The following is a 14,913-nucleotide window of genomic DNA, read 5'->3' on the forward strand; positions in this document are numbered from 1 at the left end:
TACAGGAAGGAATAAGAGAAACTATGGGGCTCCTTGGCACAGGCCAAAATTTCCTTAATAAAGATCCAGAAATACAACAAATCAAAGAAAAGTTGGACAAATGGGATTGCATGAAACTGCAGAGTTTCTGCATGGCAAAGGCCATAGCTAGCAAGATCAAAAGAAAGCCCATAGACTGGAAGATCTTCACTAGCTATAAACAAACAAGGTTCTCATATCTAAAATATACTTAGAACTCAAAAAATTAAATCCTCAAAGAAATAACTGCCCCATTAACAGTTGGGTTAAAGACTTAAAAAGAGACTTCTCTGAAGAGGAAATAAGAATGGCCAATAGACACACAAAGAAATGTTCAACATCTTTGACTATAGAAGAAATGCAAATCAAACAACATTGAGATTTCACCTCACCCCAGTTAGAATGACTATAGTCAAGAAATTCAATAACAACAGATGCTGGAGGAGATGTGGTCAAAAGTGAATCCTACTGCACTGTTGGTGGGAATGTAAGCTTGTGTAACCACTCTGGAAAGCAGGATGGAGGTTCCTCAAAAGACTCCACGTAGAGCTCCACTATGACCCAGCAATCCCACTTTTGGGCATTTGCCCAAACGATCACAAACAAGGCCATACTAAAGCTACCAGCACAACTATATTTATCGCAACATTATACCATAGCTAAGATATGGAACCAACCCAGATGACCCTCAGTAGATGAGTGAGTCAAGAAAATGTGTGTGTGTGTGTGTGTGTGTGTGTGTACATATATATACATATATATACATACATACATACATATATATATATATATATATATATATATATATATATATATATATATATGGAATTCTATGCTTCCATCAGAATGAAAACAATACCGCCCCATTTGTTAGGAAATGGAAGGACTTGGAAAAAACATATTAAATGAAGTAACCCAGCCCCAAAGAAATGTAGTTCTCGTGGTTTCCCTTATTTGCAATAATTAGTATACATACAGGATAATCTTATCAGATGAGCTGAAAAGCTCAAAAGCCATGAGATGATGCTAAATGAAACGAACCCCATGATATAGACACAAGAGGTTTGTCTTTATTGTTATTCTTTTAAGTGTACCATACGATTTTATTTTGTTGTTGTTGTTGTTTCCTTTGTATATTCTTTCCCCTATAGCATATTGCCTATTGTCACTGTACTTGATTTTGGTACCCTGCATCTTATATATACATATGTCTAATGTGAAACAAGGACATGGAATAACCCATGACAACAAAGATACCCACAGGACAGTCTATTGGAGACAAACTTTACAACTTTGGATTGTGGGGGGAAGAGTGGCAGGGGAGGAGTGGGAGGTGGGGGAGGAAAAGGATAGTGGGACAACAAGGAAGGGAAGGGGCAACAATGATCAAGAAGTAATGCACTCGTTGCCTTACTCATGTAACGTAACCCTCTGTACAGCATCTTTACAATAAAATAAAATGAAAAGAATAATGTGAAAAAATCAAACCCTTCTCCAGTGCTGAAGAATGTGTAAAAATGCACAGGTGCTGTGGGAAACAGTTTGGTAGTCACCAATATATTAATCATTGAATCTCCCTAGCAAGCACAAAGCCCCAAGTTCAAACCCCAAGAGCATAGACTCAGCATATGATACTCCAAGAGATTTAAAGCATGTTCATCACAACGCATACACAAAATTAACTTGTATTAACTGATGAGATTTGATAAATAGAATGTAGTATATTTATATGGAGAATCTTATTCAGCATCATATAAAGGCTGAATAAGGCATTCTATATAGACACGGACGCACATGTATCAACATATTCTTTAACATGATGCTACATATATGAACTTTGAAAGAAAATAGACTGCATATATGATCCCATCCTCACAAAGTATCTACATCTAATGTATCCATAAAGACAAAGTGGAATAAGGGTTTCCAGGGATTGAGAAATTTGAGGGGAGGAGGTGATGAAAACATGCTGGAATTCCTGTTGGTGATTGCACATTATGTGACTATATGAAAACCCACTGAATCATCCATTTTAAAAAGGCAAGCATGTAGTAAGTACATGGACTGTATCTCCAAAAACAAATATCATTTGTGGAGAGAAAGAGTAAACTTTGGTAAAGGTTAAGACATTGTGAAGTCCAGGGAACTCTATGCCGCTGGCCTTTGGAGGCCTATAACTCTCTAAGACTAACAACAAGGCATGATCTTCTAAAACCTCTGTCTCTGTCAACCCTGAGAGTAATCTTCACCAAGAAAGATGATGCTGGAGAAGATAGATAAGGTGTCTTCTGCCATTCCAGGGGCCCAGGCTGTATCTGCAACACTTCTTCAGTGGCCAAAGATTGACAGAAATTTAGCACAGTCATGAGGATGTGGGCTTGGGATCCCAGTCAAAGTGGAGCAGTTGGCATGAATGCACTTCTGCTTTAAAGGACCACAGTGGAGACTGAATTGACATAAGTGGTGGGAGAGCAAGGGGAGAAAAGTAGATACTGTTCTAAAAAGAGGGGGACCTCTCTTTGGCTGGGGCCCCTTTCTATCCCTTTACAAGTTGCTCCTCTTCCACACATCTCCTGGTCAATGCAATATCCCTCGGTGTTCACCCAAATAGGGGAGTGATCCCAGATGCTCGTCTTTGTGCATTCATCATGCAGACGTGAAATATGGCAGTCTTGCCTTGGAGACAGTTCTTTTTTGATTATTTGGCTTTTATTATCTTTAAGTAGTTGTACAAAGGGGTTTCAATTCAACTTATCAATATATCTTGATTTATGTCACTCCTGCCCTTTTCCTCCTCATAAGAGACTTCTTATGATGTTCTTAAATCTTTTCCCCAGCTGGGTATTGGTGGCTCACACCTATAATCCTAGCTACTCAGAAGGCTGAGATCTGAGGATCATGGTTCAAAGCCAGTCCAGGCTTAATTATCTCCAATTAGCCACCAGAAAACCAGAAGTGGAACTATTGCTCAAAATGGTAGAGCACTAGCTTTGAAAAAAAAAAAGCTCAGGGACGGTGCCTGGGCCCTGAGTTCAAGCCTTACAGCCGACCAAAAAACAAACAAAAAATCTTCTTTCCACTATTTCCATCAGTGCTGTTACTCCCAGCCACCTGCTTTTCCCTCCACCCTGACTATTACAATAATCTTTTCCTTTCCTGTGTATATTTTGTGTCCCTTTTAAACCATTCTTCCAGTGAAGCCACACTTTATGGATACACATGCACCACATAAATACACACAAAGGCACCTCGTATATGATTATGTTGAGTTCTTATCCCTTGATGGCTTTCCACTCATCCCACCAGGATTGTGTCCCACATTCCTAAGTTGGCAAAGTATGTGTGCTGGGTGGTCCTGCTCCTGCCTTTCTCTCCATTTTGTCTCAGCATCTTCTCTACCATCTGAACTTCCTGGACTTCTCACTTAGGAGCCTTTGCTTCTGTTCTCTGCCTATAGGATGCTTTCGCTTGCATCCCTCTATTTGCCTCTGTGCTAGCATGCAATGCCTCTCTGTGTTACATGCATGGAAGACAATGGAGGCTTGTGTTAAAGTGCAAGGCATAGAGCATGCAAATGCAGAAGCAGTGAGATGGGTGGAATATCCAGAGTTGAGCTCGAACAGGAATGCAAGGAGCAAGCAAGCAAGTGGCATGAGCACATGTGTGTGCTTATCCAGTTTCTGCGGGAAAGACAGGCCCAAGCTTACAATATTCATGGCACCACAAATGATTTGACCAGGTGGTCAGGAGAATGTAAGGGAAAGATTGGGAGTGTGGGGGCACGAGTCACATGAATGGGTGTATGCGAGTCGGCCTGATCTGTGAGCAGTTTTGCACCACAGGTTAGCACTCAGCTAACACACCTATAATTAGAGATGCCAAACAACCAATAAAAAGAAGCCTGACTATTTGTCAGCCTGTCATTGGTCATAACAGTGCTGACATAGGGGTTCGAAAATTGTTGATGTGACAGGTGGAGGCCATTCATGGGCAGCAGCCCAGGCTCCTTCTGACTATGTAGCTGCTGCAAGATGCCCCTGCTGCTAAGAGGCCTTAGCCACTAGGGTGCAGAATACTTGAAGCTGAAGAACTCTATACCATGTTGTGTCCCAGAGACAACTAATGGACTGGCAAGAAATAATTAGCCATTTATAGCAGATGATGGTTAATACCCATTATATATATAAAAAATGTTCAGATAGCTAAGAAAGTACAAAACCTAACAAAAGAAAGCAAAAGACAAGAGAATAAACATGAATATGTGCAAAATGTGTAGTATGATACATCATCCCACCAAAGAAGAGAAATGCCAATCACAAACTATCACTGTCTATTGGGAAAAGGAATGATGTGGGTAATGCTCAATGCTGGTGAGGACGGGAAGGGAAAATGGACATCCTCTCATACAGAGAGCCTAAGAAGCCTGTAAAAAGCAACTTCTGAAATTTTATAAATAGTCCCCCCTCAGTTTTTAGGAACTAACAGAAACAGTGCATGCATGTGTGTGTATGTTTATGTACACTGATACATGTATTCAAAGCTGTCCATAGGACTCCACAGGAACCTGGTAATAGTTAACTGAAAAACTTTAGCTTGGTGGACTTTTACTTCATGCTTTTATTTTTACTTCATACTTCTGTGTTGTTTAGGTTTATTCAATAAACTTCCTTTTTTTTGGCCAGTGATAGGCTTCAACTTAGGGCCTGAGCACTTGTCCCTGAGCCTCTTTGTGCTCAAAGCTAGTGCTCTACCCCTTGAACCACAATGCCACTTCAGTCTTTTTCTGAGTAGTTTATTGGAGATAAAAGGCTCACAGACTTTCCTTCCCTGGGCTGACTTTGAACCATAATCCTTAGTTCTCAGCCTCCTGAGTAGCTAGGAATTCAGGCATGAGCCACAGGTGCCTGGCTTATTCTTTCTATAATTCAAAGTCAAACAAGCAAACAAGTGCATACAAACATCCAGAAACTCAATCTGCATGCAGTGTGTTTGCGTAATTCAGCTTCATTTCACTGACTGCAGAAGGTTCTTCTTGCTGCAAAGTTCATTCCAGTGGGTTGTCCTTAGAGCAGGAAGAACTGAAGACTGAATTTCCAAAGTGGCTTGAGGAAGAGGGCAGTGCGAGAGCAGAGGGAGGAGACTGGAAGCATAAAAACAGGCCTGAATTGAAGGAGCACGCTCAGAAAGCTGACCTACATCACCGTCCTTCATTGACACAACCTTCCAAACCTCAGCCACTTGCCTTGGCAGAATGCCTCAGTCTAAGGAGACAGATGAACTTGTTTTCTTTGTGAATGGAAAAAAAGTAAGTTTTCTCCATTGTTATTACTCAAATTGTGAATGCAATGAAAGTCTGGTTGAAGTAAACTTTCATTACCTTTGCCAAAGAAAATATTTCATGCAGATGAGTAGTATGTGAACAAATGATTTTCTCCATTAGATAATAACTAATAGTAATCTGTATTTCTAGTTGTTGAGAGAGAGGGAGGGACAGAGAGAGAGAAGAAGAGGCAGAAAGAGAGACTGTAATGCATGTCAAATGTACTAGAATGGCTACAAGGAAAAACATCTGATTAAGTTGACATCTTGAAACTACATTGTGTAATTGCATTTGAATTCATCCAAGTGTTAGGTACCAGTTTCTCTTTATTAGGATTCTCTGTTTCTTTCCTCTTCCCTGCCTCCTCCCCCAGCTCTGATTCCCTACCACTGCATGCGCGCACACGCACTCACGCACACATACACACACACACACACACACACACACACACACACACACACACACACACACACACACACACACTCCTCTAAAGTATTCAAATTTTTTGCAAGTAATTGTTCAGGTCTGAGTAGCCAAACACTGGAAGAGAAAACCCATAAGAAAGCTAGAGAGAAAGCTCTCCGTGTTCATAGTAATACCTTTGCTCCTTTTTGGTCCTATTTTGTCTTGCATTCTTTAGATTGAGCTAAGGCATAATCCAAGACTGGCATGTACTCTTTACTTCCCACTGACCTTGACATTGTGTGTGACTTGCAACCCAATATGCTTATTTTCATCACTATTAGCAGAGAAGAAAGGGTAAAGCTCAAACTGAGCTTAATGGCACTGTGTGTTGTGTACCGTGAATGCAGGTGTGCAAAATGTAAATGCTGAGCATAGTCACACAATGTACCAAGATTACTGAGTGAACAAATATTGGTGGGAAAGGGTTGCTTGGCTTTTATCTGTCAGCTCCTAAAATGTATAGCCCTTTTCCACGTTCTCCATCTCCTGAGGAGCCCTGCACTAAATGGAGTGCTAGTGGCTGAAAGAATGCTATTTGTCTACTGATGCCATGGTCTTGTTTATTATACTTTTCAAAAACTGTAGGTTTTCAAAGAGTGGGTTTTGCAGATAGTGATAAGATTTAAAACCTCAGTCCAGTTTTCCATGGCTTTGCTCCATGCATGGGTTCAAGACAGAAAATTCTGTATAACTCTACAATATTTCATGCCTTTAAAAAATTATTTTCCTGAAACTAATGCTGTGTTAATATTCCATCTTGTTGGATAGCCTTTGAAACAAAGCCACACTTGTCCTACCAAAATAAACTTGAAGATAATACAGTGTTACATAATTTCATAGTTGAAAACAGCAGTGTTTGGTCAAGCCAGCCAGACATGATCAACAAACATATACTAAGTGACTTTTTTAGCTACTCAGAACTCATAATAGGCCCCAGGAAAATTGCATTAATCTATAATCATTTCCTTTGTACAGGTCATCGAGAAGAATGCAGACCCTGAAGTGAATTTATTGTTCTATCTGAGAAAAACTCGTATCCTTTTGTTTGTTTGAGGAAACAAAGCACATTTTATGACTCTGAAAATGGTGCCTTCGGAAGTGGCGCTGTAGCTCAAGTGGTAGAGCGCTCGCTTGGAGCTGAAGAGCTGAGGGACAGCACCCAGGCCCAGAGTTCAAGCCCCATGACCGACCAAAAAAAAAAAAAATGGTGCCTTCTTTTGACGTTATCCAACTGCTGCCTTACAGTATGCTTCATTGCAAACATTTTTATTTTGTAGCAGTGGAATCAAGTAGATTGCATGTCTCACAAACGGGATGGGCTATCACAAGATCTTTCTGTTTAAACCAAGACAATGATCACCTGGGGATATTATTTAAACTGGATTTTTCCACTGTCAGGATCCCTAAATCATTCTGAGAAATGTCAGCTTATGGAGTTATTTGTTTCTTGGTCAGCATCACATTTAACTTGGCCTCACACTTTTGCCTAGGGTTGGTCCCAGACTTCAATGCTGTTTCCTAGGCATTCCTAGGCCTCAGCAGTAACTGGGTTAACAGACATATGCCACCTACCTCCTCCTCCTCCTCCTCCTCCTCCTCCTCCTCCTCCTCCTCCTCCTCCTCTTCCTCCTCCTCCTCCTTCCCCTCCTCCTCCTCCTCCTCCTCCTCCTCCTCCTCCTCCTCTTCTTCTTCTTCTTCTTCTTCTTCTTCTTCTTCTTCTTCTTCTTCTTCTTCTTCTTCTTCTTCTTCTTCTTCTTCTTCTTCTTCTTCTTCTTCTTCTTCTTCTTCCTCTTCTTCCTCTTCTTCCTCTTCCTCTTCTTCTTCTTCCTCTTCTTCCTCTTCTTCTTCTCCTTCCTCTTCTTCTTCTTCTTCCCACCATACCTATTCACCTGTTCTTTGTGATAGGGTCTCATTAACTTGCCCAAACTGGCCTTGAATCTCTATCTGATTATCAACATGTGCCGTATAGCTGGGATTATAGTTAATAGCCACCATACCCAACTCTGTACACTCTTTCTACTTTTCGGGTTAAGACTCATATCAATGGACAAGGTACTGTGGTAGCACTGGGGCATTTCTGACATACCATTGCTTATTAACTACATCCCTGTGTCTTCCTCATTGCCAATTTAAGGATAAACTGAAAGAACATTTTTGTGTCAGATGACTATCGTTTTTTCTCCCTTTTTTCAGCCCATGTACTGCACATTGTATTCCATTCTTTTCCAACTATTATATGTTTCTCTCATTAAAATAAGTAATGTAGAGTCTCCAATTACACTGGAAAATTTCCATTCTCAATCATTGGCATGCCTCTTGGATGTTCTCTCTTCAGATTTTGCATGAATTAAAATGATGAGGACACTGACCTGAAGTCTTTCCAATGCAGCAGTGACTCAGATTTCAAACTTTCCAAATGACAGGTGACTGTCATTCGTGAATTCCTAGGATATGTAATAGTTGAGCTCTGACTGATTTACTCCAGGCACCAAATCATTTGTAGGTTAAGCAAGATAGTTCAAGAAAGGCATACTATCTTCAAGTCATTCTTCCCATGTGAGAAAATTTCAGCATGAAATCTGAAAGAGTTCAAATCACATTTTCCCTTGATCATAACTCTTCCAAGTCCAACTCACAGGAACCAAAGATAGCTGTGGTGGTGGGAACTGCGGTGCCTGCACAGTGATGATCTCAAGATATGATCCCATCTCCAAGAAGATCAGGTAGCCTTCCTCCAAGACTAAACCATGTCACTGACTCCAGGTTGATTTCCCACAGGATTGCCTCAGCCCATTCTGTAGAGAATGCTAAGCTACCTCAGTTTTTATGAGCTAGAACCAAAATGAATAATCTTATATGTTTGGTACTTGAAGAAAGAAGTACAAGATTGCTCTGAATCCTCATTTTACAAATGAAGGAAATTGAGATTCTAAGCGAGCTTGTTCTTTTACCAAGGTCATAGAACTACTGAGTCTTAAAGCATCAGTTCAAGCCAACCCATTTTTAAACCTATATTCTTATTATGAAGTACTCACCACCCAGGAGAACTTGGAAGGCTACTGCAATACCCTCTTTCCTAGTATCCCTCTTGAAGAGATGACCAACTTCAGAGCCAGGCTCAACTCTTTCATTGCCATGGTCCTCCTGAGGAGAACACTGAACCTCACATGCACGAATGCTCAGAGCATTTGGGAAAAGTCTACTGGTCCCCATTACTCATCTCACCAGTATCGACTGATGTACTGTTGCCCTAGCACTGGAAACCAAACAAAGTACTTGTATTCATGGAATAGGTAAAATTATTAAAGGATTTTCCTCACAGGTGGGTCTTATTTAACATCTTCCCCAGCCCTCGGGGCTGTTTATAAGATCACAGGTAACCTGTATTGAAGAGTAAGCCACTGATTACATGATTTTACACACACACACACACACACACACACACACACACACACACACACACACACACACACACACACACACACACACACACTACCTCTGGAGACACAGCTCCATTTTCAGGGTTATTTTGGCGGTTAATTGGAGATAAGTGTCTCACAGACTTTCCTGCCTAGCCTGGCTTCAAACCTCAATCCTCAGATCTCAACCTTCTGACTATGGTACCTAGGATTACAGGCATGAGCTACCAGTTCCTGGCTGCTCTTACATTTTTAACAGGATTGCCTGGATGGAAAAAAATGGAATTCTTAATTAGAATATTTAAGTAGCACAAAGTAATTACAATTATGATCATCTATTTTTTTCTTTTTTCCCCTCACATTGTTTTGGTCTATGCAACTTATTCTTGCTCTACTGTGTGTGAACTTTGAAGTCACTTCTCTGTTGCTGCCTGCCTGGTGCCTATCTGCTCTCTTTATGGGGCCGCCATCACCACTGTGGAAGGAATAGGAAACACTAAGACCAGGATTCACCCTGTCCAGGTAAGAACATATTTTAACACATACAAATAAAACTGAGACTTATGTGTCTTCTTTGGTTGTCCTTAGCTTATAGTTTTAGAGAACAAAATAGCAGGTGAAGTCTCTGTCCTCTTCAGAAGAATAAAAAGAACCCTTTTCTTAATGTTAGTTTTCTTCTGCGGCTTTCTTTATCATGCTGTGAAGCTTATTAAACTGTTCTAAAAATGTGGCAGAAGTGGTTAAGGAGGACGTGACTCCAGGCAGGCCTCCATCTATTCCCACCATGACCTCAGGAAGGCATTGTGGTTTCAGGACTGCTTTGGGTCCATTCAGAAAGATATAGAATATTTGTTTTTGGTTTCTGCAATTAAAAAAGGGGGAAAAAGTATGGATGTGCATTTGATATTTTGTCTGTGCTAATAGCCAGGCTGCAAATTCTAGTCATATATGATGCATATCTCCAAAATTAAGATGCAAACTCTTTGAGGGCAAAGATGATGTCTTATTCTAAAATACCTTAAGGGAATTTGGGTTTATAGAGATTACTGAAAGACTACTGAGTAACAAGCCAGAGAGGAGGCCTGGTTGCCCTCTGCCTCCCAGGAAGCCTCCAGAATCTCAAATGCACACATGTAGGTCTCTGAGCCAAGTTTTTAACACATATAGTACCAACTCACTAGTAAAAATGTTGACACATAAATGAAATTTCGTTACCTGTCAAGGGTACCTACCAAGGTCACCTGCCAAGGTCAGAACAAAAAGTAAGAAGAAAAGATAGGTTCTATTTATGGGGACGAGCCTACACAAGAAAGTTCTCCATGTTGTTATGCTGTATGTGTCAGAGCTGAGTGACAAGTGGTAGCTGAATGAGGATAGGACCAGATAAAAGTAGGTCGTTTCAGCTGGTGCCAGTGGCTTAGGCCTGTGATCATCACTATTCAGGAGGCTGAAATCTGAGGACTGCAATTCAGAGCCAACCCAGGGAAGAAAGTCTGTGAGATGCTTTTCTCCAATTAACCACTAGAAAACCAGAAGTGGAGCTGTGGCTCAAAGTGGTAGACTATTAGCCTTGAGCAAAAAAAACTCAGAGACAGTGCCCAGGCTCTGAGTTCAAGCCTCACAAATGACACCCCCTACCTGGAAAAAAAGAAACCTAAAAAGTAGTTCATTTCTGTTTCTATTTTTGTCGGTTGTGGGGCCTGAACTCTGGGCCTGGATGCTGTCCCTCACCTCTTCAGCTCAAGGCTACCACTTGAGCCACAGTGCCACTTCCAGTTTTCTGAGTGGTTTATTGGAAAGGAGTCTCACAGACTTTCCTGTCCGGGCTGGCTTTGAACTGCGATCCTCAGATCTCAGCCTCCTAGGAGCTAGGATGACAGGTATGAGCCACCGGCACCCAGCTGTTTCTATCGTTTTGATTGGCTTTACCAGGTTGTCATTGAGCACTTCCTTCCTCAGCTATCTTGATTAAGTCTTTTCACAGAAAGCTTCACTTTGCATCATAAATGTGATCAACAGCACTACTGGTTATTACCTGACAGGCCCTGTACCACGTGTAGTCAGAGAAAAAAAAACGCTTCTGCTTCCTTTCTGAAGGGTCCTACACCTGAATTTCATGTTCTTTAGGAAAGGATTGCCAAAGGCCATGGCACCCAGTGTGGATTCTGCACCCCAGGCATGGTGATGAGTATTTACACTCTCCTAAGGAATCACCCACAACCGTCCACAGAGCAGCTAATGGAATCTTTGAGTGGTAAGCCACGAACCTCCTTAATTGTAGAAAGTTTATTCCCATCCCTAAAAAAGGACCAGGGATGTTAGAGCCTTCCATGCAAGGAACTGGGCCAGAAGATATGATTGAAATGTGCTCCTTGACCCTTATGATCTATACTTCTTACATAGTATCCAAGTGCTGTCTATCCCTATTTAGCAGGAGGAGAAACTAAGGCACCCAGCCTCAGTAAGGAAGTAAAGTGAGTTTCCCATGTGGAGATTGGCACTGTATCTGTTGTTTCCGGTAACTGATGTATTATATAGAATTGAGTAGCAAATACTTAATTGAAACAGTCTGTGTGGGTGTGTTTGATGTGCCTGCAATCATATTGAAATAGTGTTTGGAAATATTAGGACTTCAATTATACACTTAGAATTAACCAAAAGAATCAGTGACCTTGGGATTGTTTTTGTGGTGTTTTGTTTGTGTTTGTTGTTGTGGCTTTTGTGTTGCAGTTGTTATTCAAGTATAATTAATTCTCACAGAATCACAGACTCTTAGAATTAATAGGGAAATTGCTTGTGATTCAGACACTTACAAGAATTTGATTGAAATGGCTTCAAGACTTTTAAAGTAGTATTTCTCCTTCTTTGTCCTTTTCGGAACACTTTTATGCTTTAAAAAATTTTACAGGGCTGGGAAGGTGGCTCAGTGGTAGAGCGCTTGCCTTGCATGCATGAGGCCCTGGGTTTGATTCCTCAGCACCACATAAGCAGAAGAAAAGCCGCAAGTGGCACTGTGGCTCAAGTGGTACAGTGCTAGCCTTGAGCTGAAGAGCTAAGGGACAGCGCCCAGGCCCAGAGTTCAGGCCCCCACAACCAGACCCCCCCCCAATTTTTTTTTTACATAAATGGGCATTCTAGCTTGCCAAAGAACGTAATTTCTATTCTGATATTTGGAAATCTGGTAAACATTACCTCTGTCTTTATGCAAGTTGTCAGCTAAAATATTGAACAGAGTAGGTTAAGCAAAGAATTAAAAGAAAAGTAATCAATGATGCTAACACCAAACTATCGCTTAATCAAGAATCATTTTTTAAAAATAATCATGTATTTGCCTTCTACTCCTCTCCACCAACTGATATGGTCCAATGCCTCCTGAGGTCCTGATACATTGTGCTGATTGCTTTGAGCAGATTGTTAATCCAAGTTTCTCATCCCCAAAGGAAAGAGGATAGCTTTCTTGAGTACCCAATCTCTTCTTAGGGACTACTGTTCCCAGATTCTTTCTGTCTTCAGTAGTCCAATTCAGAACAGACCCAAAGAATTGCTGGAGAGAGGTCAACTTCACCTTTTTTATCTACCTGTTTGTTTGGTCTTTGGTAGTACCAAGATTTGAATGCAGGGCCTTATGCTTGTTAGGAAAGTATTCTACAGCCTTAGCTACACCCCAGTCTCTTTTTTATTTTGCTTTAGTTATTTTTCAGAAAGCTTTTTGCCTGGGGCTGGCCTGGGGTTGTGATCTATCTATGCCTCTCAAGTAACTGGGATTACAAGATGAACACCATTACTCTTAGATTATTGTCTAGGCTGTCCTCAAATCTCAGTCTTTCTAATGTTGCCTCACAAGTAGCTTAAAGTGGAATGAGCCACTGAACTTTGCCTACCATCCATCTTGTTTAAAAAAAAAAACAGAACCAAGCTGGGTGCTGGTGGCTCATGCCTACAATCCTAGCTACTCAAGAGGCTGAAATCTGAGGATCACAGTCCAAAGACAATTTGGGCAGGAAAGTCTATGAGACTCTTATCTCCAAGAAGCTGTCAAAATGCTAGAGGTGGCCGGGCGCTGGTGGCTCACGCCTGTAATCCTAGCTACTCAGGAGGCTGAGATCTGAGGATCGCGGTTCAAAGCCAGACTGGGCAGGAGAGACCGTGAGACTCCTATCTCCAATAAACCACCAGAAAACCGGAAGTGGCGCTGTAGCTCAAGTGGTAGAGCGCTCACCTTGAGCTGAAGAGCTGAGGGACAGCTCCCAGGCCCAGAGTTCAAGCCCCACGACCGACAAAAAAAAAAAATGCTAGAGGTGGAGCTGTGGTTCAAGTGATAGAGTGCTAGCCTTGAGCACAAAAGCTCAGGGACAGTGCCCAGGCTTTGAGTTCAAATCCCAGGACTGGCCCCAAACAAAATCCACCAGAATCAATGGTTGCCTGTCTCTAGTATTCTGGGACTGCTTTTGTTTACTATGATATCTAAAAAAGATTATTGATCATCTCAGCTACAAGTTACTTTCATGTCATGAGACATTTTAAAAGACTAAGTGCAATTTAAACATCTCCATGTATCTTGAACTTCAGAGCTTTTTAGCTAGGCTTATCTGGTGCTTTTAGTTTACCAGGCATTCCTTTGGTGAGCAATATGGTAACAAAATAGGAGTGATGAAGTTCTCTCCATCATCTCTGAACAGTGGATTTGTTCTCTTTTTTTAAATATGCATTTTGTCATTTATTGTATTTTGTACAAAATCTCAGCCTGGCACTTAGCCAATCTGCCATTGCTCTGGGCCACACTGTTCCCTTCGTCTCCAGTTCTGTCTCATGGCTTCCATCATCTCTTCATCTTGTTTCTTCATTTTTGCTGGTAAGAAAGCAATCTGATTACTACCCTCCCTTTATTTCTTCCTTCTCTGCAGTCCTATCTTCCAAACCTCATCTCTAGACCCTTCCATGCTCTGTGTACTGTTTTGTTTCTTCACACACTGTTCTTTTTAAACTTGGCTTCTTGCACACTTTGTCTTTGAAGTAGAGCCAGAATTCTTCAGAGAGACACTCTGACCTAACATCTTGCTACTTTCACATCATGGCCAAGTGATCTGCTTGATAGCCTTAGTTCATTGTAGCAGCATCCTAATTTTGAGAATTTTTTTTGCCTTTCTCCCCCTTTCTTCTTGTATAAAAGGTAGACCTTTCACATGTGAGTCCTTACACGATGCTTTCGCAGCTGTAGTCTTCCTCAGTTCCCATTTTTAACCATCCTTGTCGCACCTTTTGTTGAGGCTGCTTTCCTGTGATGTCCAACTCCCTCCAGGAATTAGATGCTAGTCCAACTGGTAGGGTGAAGTTGTGGCTCAAATGCTTTCCCGAACCAGAGCTGAAGCTCAGTGTTCAAACAGACCCAAGAACCAAAAAGGAGGCTGGATTCAGGGAATATCTTGTTGAAAATGGACAGACTAGAGCATTTTAGCATTTTGTTGAAAATGGAGAAACTAAAAGCAGATATCAGAAGGCAAAGAAGGTTCAGAACCAGAGACTCTTAAGTCTAGCAAATTGATAAGCGTATGGTATACACAGGGGAGGATTCCAATGATATAACTTCTTTGAAGACCTAACTTACCGTTTTTAATAAAATGAATACCAAGACGCTGAAGCATGTTTTGGTAGAGGTGAGTGAGGGCAAAGCAAGGGGGACAGATGAATGGA

General features: G+C 41.3%; 1 protein-coding gene across 2 annotated transcripts in view; it reads left to right on the top strand.

The window, feature by feature from the left end:
* The first annotated feature begins 5,098 nt into the window (after positions 1-5,098).
* LOC138809252 (aldehyde oxidase 3-like) overlaps positions 5,099-14,913 on the top strand; it is a 93,066-nt gene continuing 83,251 nt past the window's right edge. For both annotated transcript variants that reach the window (XM_069995772.1, XM_069995773.1), the window contains exons 1-5: positions 5,099-5,323; positions 6,779-6,836; positions 8,430-8,526; positions 9,636-9,744; positions 11,350-11,476. In XM_069995772.1, the coding sequence (XP_069851873.1) occupies positions 5,270-5,323; positions 6,779-6,836; positions 8,430-8,526; positions 9,636-9,744; positions 11,350-11,476 (445 nt within the window). In that variant the 5' untranslated portion in view covers positions 5,099-5,269. The remainder of the gene's footprint in view (positions 5,324-6,778; positions 6,837-8,429; positions 8,527-9,635; positions 9,745-11,349; positions 11,477-14,913) is intronic.

The sequence above is a fragment of the Dipodomys merriami genome, unplaced genomic scaffold (assembly GCF_024711535.1).
Source record: "Dipodomys merriami isolate MVZ:Mamm:240054 unplaced genomic scaffold, mDipMer1.0.p SCAF_49, whole genome shotgun sequence".
NCBI lineage: Eukaryota > Metazoa > Chordata > Mammalia > Rodentia > Heteromyidae > Dipodomys > Dipodomys merriami.